Source organism: Archocentrus centrarchus, chromosome 22 (genome assembly GCF_007364275.1).
Source record: "Archocentrus centrarchus isolate MPI-CPG fArcCen1 chromosome 22, fArcCen1, whole genome shotgun sequence".
Taxonomy (NCBI): domain Eukaryota; kingdom Metazoa; phylum Chordata; class Actinopteri; order Cichliformes; family Cichlidae; genus Archocentrus; species Archocentrus centrarchus.
Window position 1 is genome coordinate 2,665,045 of NC_044367.1, and position 12,175 is coordinate 2,677,219.

At 43.5% G+C, this 12,175-nt stretch overlaps 2 protein-coding genes across 2 annotated transcripts in view; both read right to left on the minus strand.

The window, feature by feature from the left end:
- Positions 1–4,331, minus strand: part of eif2ak3 (eukaryotic translation initiation factor 2-alpha kinase 3) — a 30,016-nt gene extending 25,685 nt beyond the window's left edge. The window contains exon 1 of the mRNA XM_030718928.1: positions 3,640–4,331. Within this exon, the coding sequence (XP_030574788.1) occupies positions 3,640–3,947 (308 nt within the window). The 5' untranslated portion in view covers positions 3,948–4,331. The remainder of the gene's footprint in view (positions 1–3,639) is intronic.
- A 1,254-nt stretch (positions 4,332–5,585) lies between these two features.
- Positions 5,586–11,546, minus strand: rpia (ribose 5-phosphate isomerase A (ribose 5-phosphate epimerase)). Its single transcript, XM_030718744.1, has 9 exons — positions 11,222–11,546; positions 10,106–10,166; positions 9,818–9,873; positions 9,632–9,691; positions 9,342–9,406; positions 9,189–9,257; positions 7,949–8,090; positions 7,144–7,243; positions 5,586–7,065 (listed from the first exon to the last, which is right to left on the minus strand). The coding sequence occupies exons 1-9, from the start codon at positions 11,402–11,404 to the stop codon at positions 6,968–6,970; spliced, it is 834 nt and encodes a 277-aa protein (XP_030574604.1). The 5' UTR covers positions 11,405–11,546; the 3' UTR covers positions 5,586–6,967.
- Positions 11,547–12,175: the final 629 nt, after the last annotated feature.

The following is a 12,175-nucleotide window of genomic DNA, read 5'->3' on the forward strand; positions in this document are numbered from 1 at the left end:
GATTACAGGATACGGGAGTAGAGGGGGAAACGGGATTTTAAATGACAGAAATTGAAAAACTCTGACATCTGAGCACTGACTGGTTTTCAAGCCGTCCCTGTGAAATGTTTTCAAGAGTCTGTTTTTGAAGCGCTCCACTCCAAACTCCACATTGGAAAAAGAAAAAAAGAAAAAAGAAGAGAAAAGCAGTGCTTTACTGGAGGTCTATTCTACTTTAAACAAATTGGGAACAAGAGTTATAATGTTCTTAACAAAGCACTAAAGTTATTGGGAGCCTTGTAAAGCAGAAAGAGTAGTTAAATACAGGGTGGTGTTACTGTCACGGGACCTGGTCTGTTTGAAAGGTAGCAGCTGTGGGTAACGTCTCAAAAGGTCGCCTCTGGAAAGAAATAGCAGAATATTTTCAAAAAGCTGACCCAATTAATGCTGGATGTTCAACTTCACTGTTTCACATTCATTTTACTTCAGTTCAAATTCACTGTCATTACACTGAATGTCCAAAATCTCTAAACTAAATATAAACAACTTGCTGAAAAATGTGAATTTCTCTGCTTGCTGTCAGTGTGTTTTCTGACATTTAGGGTGTCCCTCTCTTTTGTTGTTGGTGGTGGTTAAATTAGCCCATTTACAAGAGAAACTCGCCTAAAAATCACTATTTGTTTCTTGTGACATTTCTAAAGTTCAGCAACAACTCTGTAGGCGGACAGATGGAAATGGAGCACGCAGTAGTGTATATGCTCAAGGGATGACATTAAAAAGCAGTGTGTGTGTGTGTGTGTGTGTGTGTGTGTGTGTGTGTGTGTGTGAGAGGATAAGGGAGGGCATCAGAGAAGAAGCAGGGGAGACTAAATTCAAGGGCGAGAGACAAAGAGAATAAATGCAAAGGAGAGACAAGTGTGACGGGTCTTGCTACGATGTTGTGACCCTGGAAAAACAAAACCTTACCTGAGAATGTGTGTGTCAAGTTTATTGTGTCACACACAGGTTTTTATTCATTTGTATTCATTATTCTTATTAATTATCCACCTGCTCTTCTGTAGCTGCTTTACAAGCTGCTTTGTTGATTTTGTTTTCTGTCAAATCAGACAGAAAAAAACAAAACAAAAAAAACAACTAAGTCAAGAGATATTAAACCATAACTTCTAAACACACTGCCCAAAGAGTGATGTATACAAGGTGACAAAAAGCCAGTAGTTGGCGGCAAAAAGACTGCAAATATGTGTGCGAGAAAACAGAAAGCAGGTAGAGCGTGTGACACGGCGGAGAAAGCGAGCAGCAGCAGGGTGTGACCAGCACCAGGGTGAACGCTCAGGAGTTTTCCTGCAGCAGCTGAGGTGATTGGCAGGGGAATATCCTGCTTCTATCTGTTAATTACTTTCCTCCTGATATTGTATGGCAGATCTCAGGCAGGAGCTTTGCCCTCTGCGAAGCCCTTTGTGTTGCCCTTACACCAAGACTTGATCCTGGTGAAGCTGCGGCTGTGGCAGTGTGCAGGGTGTAAAAGAGTGCAGTGGTACGCAAAGATTCTGCTGCCTAGTAAACACTATGTAAAATCTTTCTCTTCCCACCTATGTAACACCTCCAATTCCTCTTGACTTGAGTCTGGTGGGACAGACTACACAGCATGCAGAGTAGCTCCCTGCTGTGAAAAAGCATTGTTTATATGGCATCTCAAACACCCGGCGCTAACAGACAGTGCTTTGGGTCTTGTCAGAAAACTTTAAAGTGAGCCTCAGAGTTAAAAAAGGGTTGGCAGAAAACAGGCAGCATGCTGCGTTTTAACCATCGAGTAGATACAATGGCAGCAAGCTTTAACATTAAGGTCATGAAACGGCACCACACATCTTCAAAAGGTTCGACTCTAACAAGGTTTTCAATGTTATGACTCTCTCAGGAAAACAGACAGCATATTAGGAATAATACATAGGGAATAATTTATTACAGGACCTTAGGACCTTATATACATAAAACAAGACAGGGCATTTGAATAATTCTGATTCAAGTAGCTATATCACACTCAAAAGTAAGTGTCACGGTCTTGTAAAGGTAAAAATAAGATAAAAGAGCAGAAAAGGAACACACTGCGCCAAACATCTAAGGTGGGCGTCAAACCTACTGTTTACCAAGGAAGACAAAATCAATGCCCTCCCCACTGCGCCGAGAACTGCATCTCACTTTGGGCAGCAGCAGCAGCAGCAGCAGCAATCCAGCAGGACCGAGGAAACATGTGGTCTGTGTGAAACCGTAAACTTTTGACTGGCAGCATCCAGGAGATTTTCTCAGCAGTGCCACATGCCTTTTCACGGTAATATGTCAAAATGTAAACTGTGCTAAATACGTTAGGGTTGGATTTCATGTCTGTGAATAAATCCCCGATGTGTGCTTTTTATTTCTGACATGCAGCATGTCCTCAGGTGTGCAGGAGACACCCCCCCCCCCTCCCCCCTCAAAGGAGTAGCAAGGTTTAGCCTGAACTTCTATTCTGTCAAATAACAACAGATTACAGCCATCAGGCTCCCACTCTGCACACTTTAACATTTGCTTTATCTTCCAGGGGCCCCTTAGTTTACAGCTTTAAACCGCTACAACCAATATCAACGTTTTATGCGAAGTGTCCAACTCAGCTGTTAAATACATAAATAGGCTGGTGCTATCACTCAGCTGTACTCAGATCTGAAGCACATTACACGCAGACAGGAGGGGATGCTACTTGTTACGAAGGTTCTCCTGCTGTATTATAGTATAATAAACCAATCTCGCAGTCTAAAACTGCACAGAACAAAGTAGCAGCATCATACTGAGAACATAAATACCAACAAATGTAACTTGGGGCTGCTTTCAGGTCTCTTTTCGGATTAAGCAGAGCGCATGTGCTCACGGTTGCCTGTATTTGAAACGAGTTTCTCCGCATACAGAATCAAAGCTTCCAGTGAACCCAAAGAGCAGCTGTGACATGTCAGCCCGTAACATGTTCCGCTTTTGCGGTTGGAAACAACCACATAAAAACCACTTTTCTCCACAGCCTGCTAGAAGACGCACAAACAACTTTCTCGTCCGTTATGCCCTGACATGCCACATAAGTGCAGCCTAATCCATAAAGCCTTTCGCGCTTACCAACTTACTAAAGCTGCCCATGGACACACAAAAAAAATAAAATAAAATGAAATAAAGCTAGCTCTAGTTAGCGGCTTAAGTCTATCTGCTACCATATGCGTCCATTATCGGACAGGAAGCCAAACTTGCTCACAAACACTTCGTTTTTCCTGTTCTGTGCTGTGACACGCCACTAAACATTTCTGCCACAATGTCTTCTGGGCCGTTTGTAAAGTTGTCTGTGATAATACGCAGTAAAACGCGGTTTGTGACCAAAGTGCACACAAACAAACGCGTCCACAACAACTTCTGGACGCACCGCCTCGGCGGAGGAATACTCAAAAAGCATCCCCTCCTCAAAAAAAAAAAAAAAAAGGGAAATAAGATCTATTTTTCATTCTAAATACACCGAGGCTTTGGTTTACTAGTTTGTGTGCTTGTTATTTTAGGGGTTGTCCTTATTTTGTTGGCGTTAAAGTGACAGTGTCCGATAATGGGCGTGTAGTTACTTACAGTCAGTTGGCCGTTTACTATTTTTATATTTACCTCGTCTGTCTGACGCTTCCATTACTTTCTCCATGTGATTCGTCTGCCTCCCCCGCCGACCCATTCTCGTCGTCCTCCACGGTAACGTCTGGTCCAATGACCGAGGTGCCTACGTTCTCCAAGCCACGCTCCATGACTCTTGCACCATCTTCCGCCGAGGTCGAACCTGGACTCCCGGTTGTGGACTGCGGCACCCTCCCGATGGCGGAGCCCTGAGCTTGCGAAGTCCCGAATCCGATGAGCGTTTTCAGCAACAAGAGGAGCACCAGGGAAATGCTCACGTTTCCAAAGTGAAGCCCCCTTTCCATTTGTAAGACTGGCACATTAGTGAAATATGAGATTTACATGCCACTGGCCTTGTAAATCTTAACATAGAAGAGAACTTAAGGTGCAAAAAAAAAAAACCTGTAACGACACAGGAAACTTCGCTGTGTCTAACAAAACGCCCTTTTCGAAGGTGTTCTTTAAGTAAACATAAACAGCCACTGGGAAACCATGTTATTCCCTTTATACTGGACTCGACTTGCCTTGGTAACGCTAAATCCCGCCTTGTTTCTACACTAGGATTGGTTAGTGAAATCCCTACGTTCGTTAAAAATTCATGTAACCGCCTCTCGTTGGGCAATTTGTTGTCAATCAGCTAGACTCGCACACTAAGCAGAATATGATTGCATCGGCTGTCTGTCACTCAAAGAGGTGGGCTCAGGAAGTGCCAGCCCCCCAAACAGCAAACCCCATTGGCTAATCCGCTGTCGGTCACAACGACGCAGGCGCATTAGCGGATAGCCCCACGACGAAAGGAAAAGTGACGCAAAAATGTCCTCGGTGGCGAATCCCGTGGCGGATCTGCGATTGGTCGGACGACGTCAACTCGGACCAATAAGAGGGGTTATTCCGAGAGGCACCACCACCATTGGTCAGTTCGCGGCCTGATTGACTGAATAGAACAACTAGATTTGATATTTCAGCTGTCATTCACGAGAAGTTGTCAAAACAGCCAACATGAAAGCTTCAACGTGGCTTCAGCGTACATGATAGGTGCAGTTTCTGGTCCCGGTCACGAGTTATCTTTCTCGTTTTCGGTTAAACAAAGATAACTATGACATAATGTCTGTAACTCCATGAGAGGAGCAAAGCCCAAAGCTTTCTAGGACCATAACAAAATAGATGTTTTTAATATACGACTTACTGTAAACTTATCACAAAGCATTTACAGTTGCTCAGTGTACAAGAGATGTGTGCTACTATTTATTATACGTAAGGGTATTTGCTCATACTATGTAAGATTTTGCTGTATTGGTAGTAACTACCTGAAGCAGACTGAACAGCTTGAATTTCCGGCGCCTCCCTGTGGCCAAGGAGGAGCATAGCATGTTCTGCACTAAGTAACTCGAGCTTAGCTCATCCAAACAGGCAGAAATCACACATGCTGCTGCTGACATCTACAAGCGCTGCAGCTATCATTTTAATATAATATTTGAGGTATTAATCTATTCCTTAGTTTGCCAATTAACAGTCCATAACGGGAAGTGTGCCAACTATTAAATTTTCACAAAATCACAAGAAATGAAGCGAGACATGCAGTTATAATTTTGGTCCTGTATTGGTTGACAAAGAAATTAGTATCTTTACAGTAAAATCATAATCACAGTAAACTGGTAAAGAATGGGGGGAAAAAATGCTGGTGCACAAATATTCCAAACACACTGTTAGCCTGGTTAACTTTGTCTCCAGGCCTCTTGAATTTGATTCATGAAACTAGAATTACATTAGAATAGGATCTGAACAAGAATACCTCACAGTGGCTTATAAACAAATTGAACTGAACTGACCACATTTGATTGATTTAGAATTTCACAGCCCTGATATTCTCCTGAGTCGGTCAGTTGTACATTAAAAAAACAAAACATACATTTACAAAATGAAACCAGGGTGTAAGGCATGGTGAGTCTAAAGTACAGAGAATAGCTGCAATCTAAAACCATAAGAAAAACATGTTATGGTTGATGCATACATACAGAGACAGTAACTTGGCCACAGAATGACATAATGGATCATTTTTTCAAGGGACAGACTGCATGCTACCAACCGAGCTATGAAGGCATACAGAATCACCTTAGAACCACGAGCTACATCAGGTCAAAGTTAAATGCAATGCTTCTATATCACAGCTGTCCATCACCATGACCATAAAGTTGTTTTATACCATGGCACAAGGCGTTCTGCGGCCAGACGGCTTGTGTAAAGGATGAGTAACTCTCACACAAGTGATTTACAGGCACAAAAAGAACTGACACAGTGGAAGAAGACGTATACATGCACTGAATTCTTAAAATAGATCTGTTTTTTTCTTAAACTAACCTCAATGATTAGTCTAACTTTACAGAAACAGGTGTTGAAACTCAGGAAACCACAAATGTGTGTCTTCATTCAGGACAGGAAGCCCGATCACTGGTTCCTACTCATCAGTGAAATGAAGCTCGGCTGAAGTCACTTTAAACAGTGTTATGACACAACGGACTCGTTTCCACGTCAACATCCAGAAATGCGGACATGATTTTATACCCGTTTGATCTGGAACAAGGGTAGCTTCTAGTATGGAATATAAGCAAACCTGCAACAGCAGGATAGACGATGGAAATGTATCAATATGATGTCACAAAGGTAATAGCTTGTGTTGTTTTGTTGGCGTCTACTTCAACAAGGACATATTCATTACAACCCACCTTTGTACCGTCTCATGTTGTGCATCTTAACACAGTAACAGATTTCCTGCCTGCACTTATCCTTAATTCTGGAGCCTCTTGCTGTGTAAATCAGTATATTCATTAGTTCATGCTATTCCTCCAACAGCAGGCATCATTATAATTTTTTAATGTACCTTTAATAGTGTCTTTTTTTTAACCTCAAGGCACACCTCAGTCTGACTGCGCAGCACTGCAGTGATTCCACAACTCTGCAGACATTCAGTCAAACCCACAAATTACAGGGAAAAAAAAAAAAAAAAAAAAAAAAACAACATTCCCAGTGTGACCAGGAAGCCAAACTGGGGAACGCTGCAAAATAAGGAAGACATACTTGATTTTACTCATCAGGCACTTTAAAAACACAGAAGCACCACCTGCAAGATGAGAAAAACCAAGTGATCATCAATGCGGACCCTGCTGAGATTTGTGAAAACCTTCTTGCTTTGCAGGAGGTGCAGCTCAGGCCGAACACAGTATGACACCTGGAATAAATCAAGACTATGGCACTTGTGGGAGCGGTGAGGTCATTCAGAAGAGGAGTAGAGAGAGAGAGAGAGATGACGCCGTTCATGGTGAACTCGTCAGTTGACTGGAGGATCCCGAATCTGCACGCTTCCATCCTCCATGCCAAAGTAGGCCCTTTCAGCCATGCCCACGAAGAGCCCGGTCTCTACCACACCTGAGCAGCACACACAGAGACACGGTGAGCATTCAGGAGACCAGCGGGTGGTCAAATCCACTTAGAAGGGCTCCTCACCTGGGATCATCTTGATGGCAGTGTTGACTTCCTTCCAGTTCTGAGCATGCTCAAACTTCCAGTCCAGGATGAAGTTGCTATTGTCAGTGACCACAGGACCCTGGAAGCCACAAATACACAACTCAGTCACTCTGCAGGGTGAAGAAGCAAACGCAAGCAAAACACGTTATCTCGCGTGCTGGCGATGCAATTATTCTACTTAGTTTACAAAACGCTTTAGCGCAGCCTGCCACATGTAATTATTAAGCGATCTTGTGTGATTATAAAGGAAGTTAATTAAATAACAGCATGTCTGATCATCGAGGATCTGTGGGTAAACAAACTGTCCCACTCATTAGCGCTCCAAACTGTTTCCAGGCTCAACAGTAAAAAGGAGCAATAAAAACATTAAGAGCTGGAATAATAAACAGAGGCTCCCGTCTCTTGCTGGATGTTGTTCATTTGAAAGAACTGAGTAGGAGGAAAATCATTAAAGTCTGCAGAGCGTTAATGAGGCAGTTACAGATCCCGTGTAGGCGGCTCTGCCCTCCGCTTTTTGGTGGAAACTTTCCTCAGTTTCACACAGTTGTCATAAGCCGCTAATGAAGCTCACGCACAACTCGACACAATTAGTTAATTGCACTGGATTGACACTACAGGCATTTCAGCCAATGATCTGGTCCACAGCAGCATACAGTGAGTGCAGCCACTGAAAGCAAAACTCAGGAGGAAAACAAAGCAAAGCTTGGAGTAAAAAAAAAAAAAAAAATGGGGAAAAATGCTCCTGAGACAAAGAGGCGCTGCTATGATGAATCAGTCCACTTACTGCTTTGTTGACAGCCATCCGTAAGTTAGCCTCGCCTCCGAAACGCTTGGCTACCATCCTGGAGACAGGAACATACGCCATGGGGATGACTTCAATGGGAACTCCTTTCTTCCACTGCTGGCCCAGAGCTTTGGAGTCCTTCCTAGGAGGAGGGAAGGAAACAAATCTGGACGTCATATTTAAGTTTTTAAAATAACGCTGCTAACAGATACAGATCAGGCTAAAACACATTTTTATTTAATGTTCAAGAAACCAGTTTGCAATGATTTGAGCTCTGGTGCTCGTCCTGCTGGAAGCAGCCGTCAGAAGATGGACACACTGTGGCATTTAAACGATGCTCAGCTGGTACTAAGGGGCCCAAAATGTCTCCTCCCCACACCATTACACCACCACCACCAGCCTGAACCACTGATAGAAGACAGGATGGAGTCGTGCTTTCATGTTTGAGCCAAGTTATGACCCCACCATCTGAATACAGACCAGGCAACGTTTGATATTTAGAAACTCAACGCTGGCGAGTAGATACATTTTTCATACAAATGGGAATTACAAAGATTTGTGGCATCTACTGCCACTAAATGGTCAACTGATGGATTTACAGCATTTCAAATTTTAAATATTAAAGTTTAAATACCCGTAGCATTACATAGCTTCAGGGGAGGGGTGCATTTAATGGAACAGTTATCGTGCATCTTCATTATGCAGATGGGTCAGAACCTGCCTATAAATAATGTTTTGAGTTCTGCACACCATGAAGGTCAACTGTTGCACACAGGTTTCAGGTTTATATGATGGAATGGTTTGCAGTCATCTTCAGGCAGCCCTCAAAGCTCTTCTTTGGATGTTTCTGCCTTTTGTTCTGTGGAGATGATCCCACACCGCTTCAGTAACGTTGAGGTCTGGGCTCTGGGGAGGCCGATCCATGACTGATAATTTTCCATTATGCTTTTTATATCCAGGTATGCTTTTACTACATTGGCAGTGTGTTTGCGATCATTGTCATGCTGCGTGGTGGGTCTGATGGAATTATGAACACAAAACCATCAGGTTTTGACAAGATCTCCAACACCGCTGGCTGAAATAAAGCCAACAAACCATGACAGCCTCCACCATGCTGCACCTCTGACCTCCTCTGTACATTAGAAACGAGCAACAACTCCAATGCACACAACACTGCACCTGTGAATGTTACCACACTTTCTCCAGTATTTGAACTTTAATTTAAGCTCACAATACAAACCTGTAGTCGGCAATGACGACAAAATGTTTAGCACAGCCGGCTACAATTTTCTCCTGCGTCAGGCAACCACTGGGAAAGAAAAAGAGGAGAAATCAGAGAGAAATCAGGGCAGACAGTGCTTACAATCACACGTTTGTATTGATGTGTACTCACCCTCCACCTTTTATCAGCGTGAGGTCCCCGTCCACTTCATCTGCTCCATCGATCGCCACGTCCAGCTGAGCGGTGGAAAGGCAACAACTTATTACACAGAGACAGCAAAAAATAAAAAAAACTTGAACCATTCCCTAAATGTAGAAATTGCCACAGTCAGCTCTTCTGATCATATTTCATTTATTTTTATTACAGTTGCAATTCAGGTTGACAGGGTTTGAGCTGCACCATATTGTGTCCCTTTCTTATTTCCATGGCCTTTAGATTAATTTGCAATGAGCTCGTCATACCTCGGGGTGCCTGTCCAGATCTGACAGAGTGAGGCCATGCTGCAGAATCAGCTGACGAGCCTGTGGGAGGAGGAAGGGGGCAAAAAAAGTAGAGGAAAACCCACAGATGTTTTAGGGGAAGTTGTGTTTTAAAGCCATATTGCTACACACAGTTGTGAAATACATGTCTCTGGCATGTAAACTAACCTGAAAGGAGGTGGGAACACACACAATATTGAGTTTCTCCTGACGCACTCTCTCCGCTGAAGCGCACACACAGAGGAAAAACAGAAGGATCATCAGTGCTTTTATTTTCTTAATTCTAATAACGACCCAAACGGTGCTGCTTGTGCTCTAGCAATTTGCTTATGTTGTTAAGACCAAAAATAAAAGATAAGTGTTCAGTTTCTTAACTGGAGTTTAGCTTAAACCTGTGCTTTCTGTAATTCACGAGTTAATCCACTTTCAGCATAAAGGTTATAATGTTTCACTCACCTAATCTGTCCACAGCGTAGACAATGGTCGACCCACTGCCCACTCCAACCACCTGGTTGTTCTGCAAAAGACAGAAAATAAGTCAAACATACTGAGGGGTGGCTCAGTAATGCTAAAGATCCCGGCAGCTCTAAAAGTGTGAGGAGGAGAAAAACAAAAACACCAAAAGATGCATAAGAATTTAATTTCCTGCAGGCAGGGTCGTGATAAGGATCCTATCATGAATCTACTTTATCCTGTATAGGTATACAAAAAAAAAAAAAAGTTTCAGCAGTCAGTAAACTATGGAAAGCTAGATTTTCCCAACATACCACCCCCCACCTGCAACTCTCCCACTAGAGGAGCATGGACCCACGCCTGTGCTTCAGACCTGCTACAGTTTAATCAGGGCTGGTTTGAGCCCGGCTTTCCAAGCTGGAAGTCCTTTATCTAACCCATCAAGCAGATTTGTTTGCCCTGTACTGCTCTGCAGGTCTGGCCTGTGAGTGGCCAAAGTCTTACTTCATGAGAAATTTTCTAGAGCCTGAACACAGAGGTGGAGCAGGAGCGAAGGACCATGTCAGGATTGCAAAGCTAAAGAGTTTATTATCTCCCATGGTCTCAACAAAAATGGATACCATCGTGACTTTTAACGTGACATTTCGTGAGCCGTCATGATGTGGTTAGTTCACTATGAAATGTAAGCATGGAGCAGTCATAAAGTGTGTTACAGCACCATTGTACGGCTCTGTCATCGCCAGCGGCTTATTTGGGAATACAAATTAAAATCAGGCGCATTAGCGTATCCGTTTCTGTTTGTCCATCACCCCAAACTACACTGAGCGTTTTGCTAGCGGCTAACTGTTTGCTGTAACATGCAGTTAGTATCTTTACTGCTGAATGCTGACCGAAGTTGGCCAGCTATCACAGCTAATTCCCTCTCAAACCGAGCAAGCTGGATAACGGTAACAAATCAGTGAGCTGGGCTTCTAGCTGTATATTAAGCTAACTTTGCTAGCACAGTGAAAAGCATATGTGATAAACTGCTGTTTTAAAACTTGCCTACAGTAAGCTACAAGCTAACAGAGTGTAAACATGTGTTTATAAGGCAGCAAACAATAACACAATCCACTGTACCTGGACATGGTTATCCACGGCGGCGTAAGCAGCCAGCTTCTTCGCCTCCTCTGCCATGTTAGCTGCACACTGACTGAACGCACACACGTGCTTATAGTTAGGGAGAAGTGCCAGCCTCCGGGATGCTAGAAAGACAAATCCAGCTGCGAGCTTACTGAAGGAGCCCCACCTCTGAAGTGTCATGACCCGGCCCACAAAGACACAGAGCCGCGGACAGGTTTCCCCCCTCCCCACAAGTCAGTTTGGAGCAGCAGAGCGCGTGAAAGTCGCTCTGACTGCCGCGTTTCTATCTCTTTGCGTTTAACCCCGCCGACAGCTGATCACCTGTTCTGCCAGGTTTAACGTGACCTGGAGAGCTGTGGCGATCTGCGCAGCCGCAGCGCAGCAGCGACGTCATAGAGACGCTGGAGAAGGTGCACTCAATGCGCTCCTTCGCGGTTTGTTACATGGTGCAAATGGGTATTATTTCCTGCCTCTACATCAGTATAAGAATGATACTTCTTTACCTAAGCACTTGTATATCAGTCAGTAATCGCTGTACTGACACACACAGCATACCGTTTCAATGAAGGCGACGATATAACATCTGTCCTGAAGGTGGCGATACAGATACATCTACTGAGTCAATAATGTTTGAAGGGTTTATCTCCATAGGAGGATGAATTGCAACAACATGCATAAAAATGGGACGTTTACTTGGATGGAAGGCTGTTACTTTGGCCTGCGGGTGAGGCAAGAGGAAAACATCAAAAATAGCTTTTAAAAGGATGAATTCCCTGCAGAGCAGGAAGTTTATCTGTTAAGTAACAGCCAACGTACTATTTTTGTAAACTAAGTATATATTATATATAAAACTGTGTACTTAGTATGCTAATAATACATATTCAGCCATTACTTACATTCCATTGTCCTGATGGCACTCTCCCCACTTTTTCAGCCCACTGTCTTTATAGG

Coding starts and splice junctions, on each gene's coding strand:
- rpia (XM_030718744.1), bottom strand. CDS start 11,404: ATGACACTTCAGAGGTGGGGCTCCTTCAGTAAGCTCGCAGCTGGATTT. Junction 9,692..9,817: donor GTGTTCCCACCTCCTTTCAG/GTTAGTTTACAT, acceptor CTCCTCCCACAG/GCTCGTCAGCTGATTCTGCA. Junction 8,091..9,188: donor GTCGTCATTGCCGACTACAG/GTTTGTATTGTG, acceptor CCCTCCTCCTAG/GAAGGACTCCAAAGCTCTGG.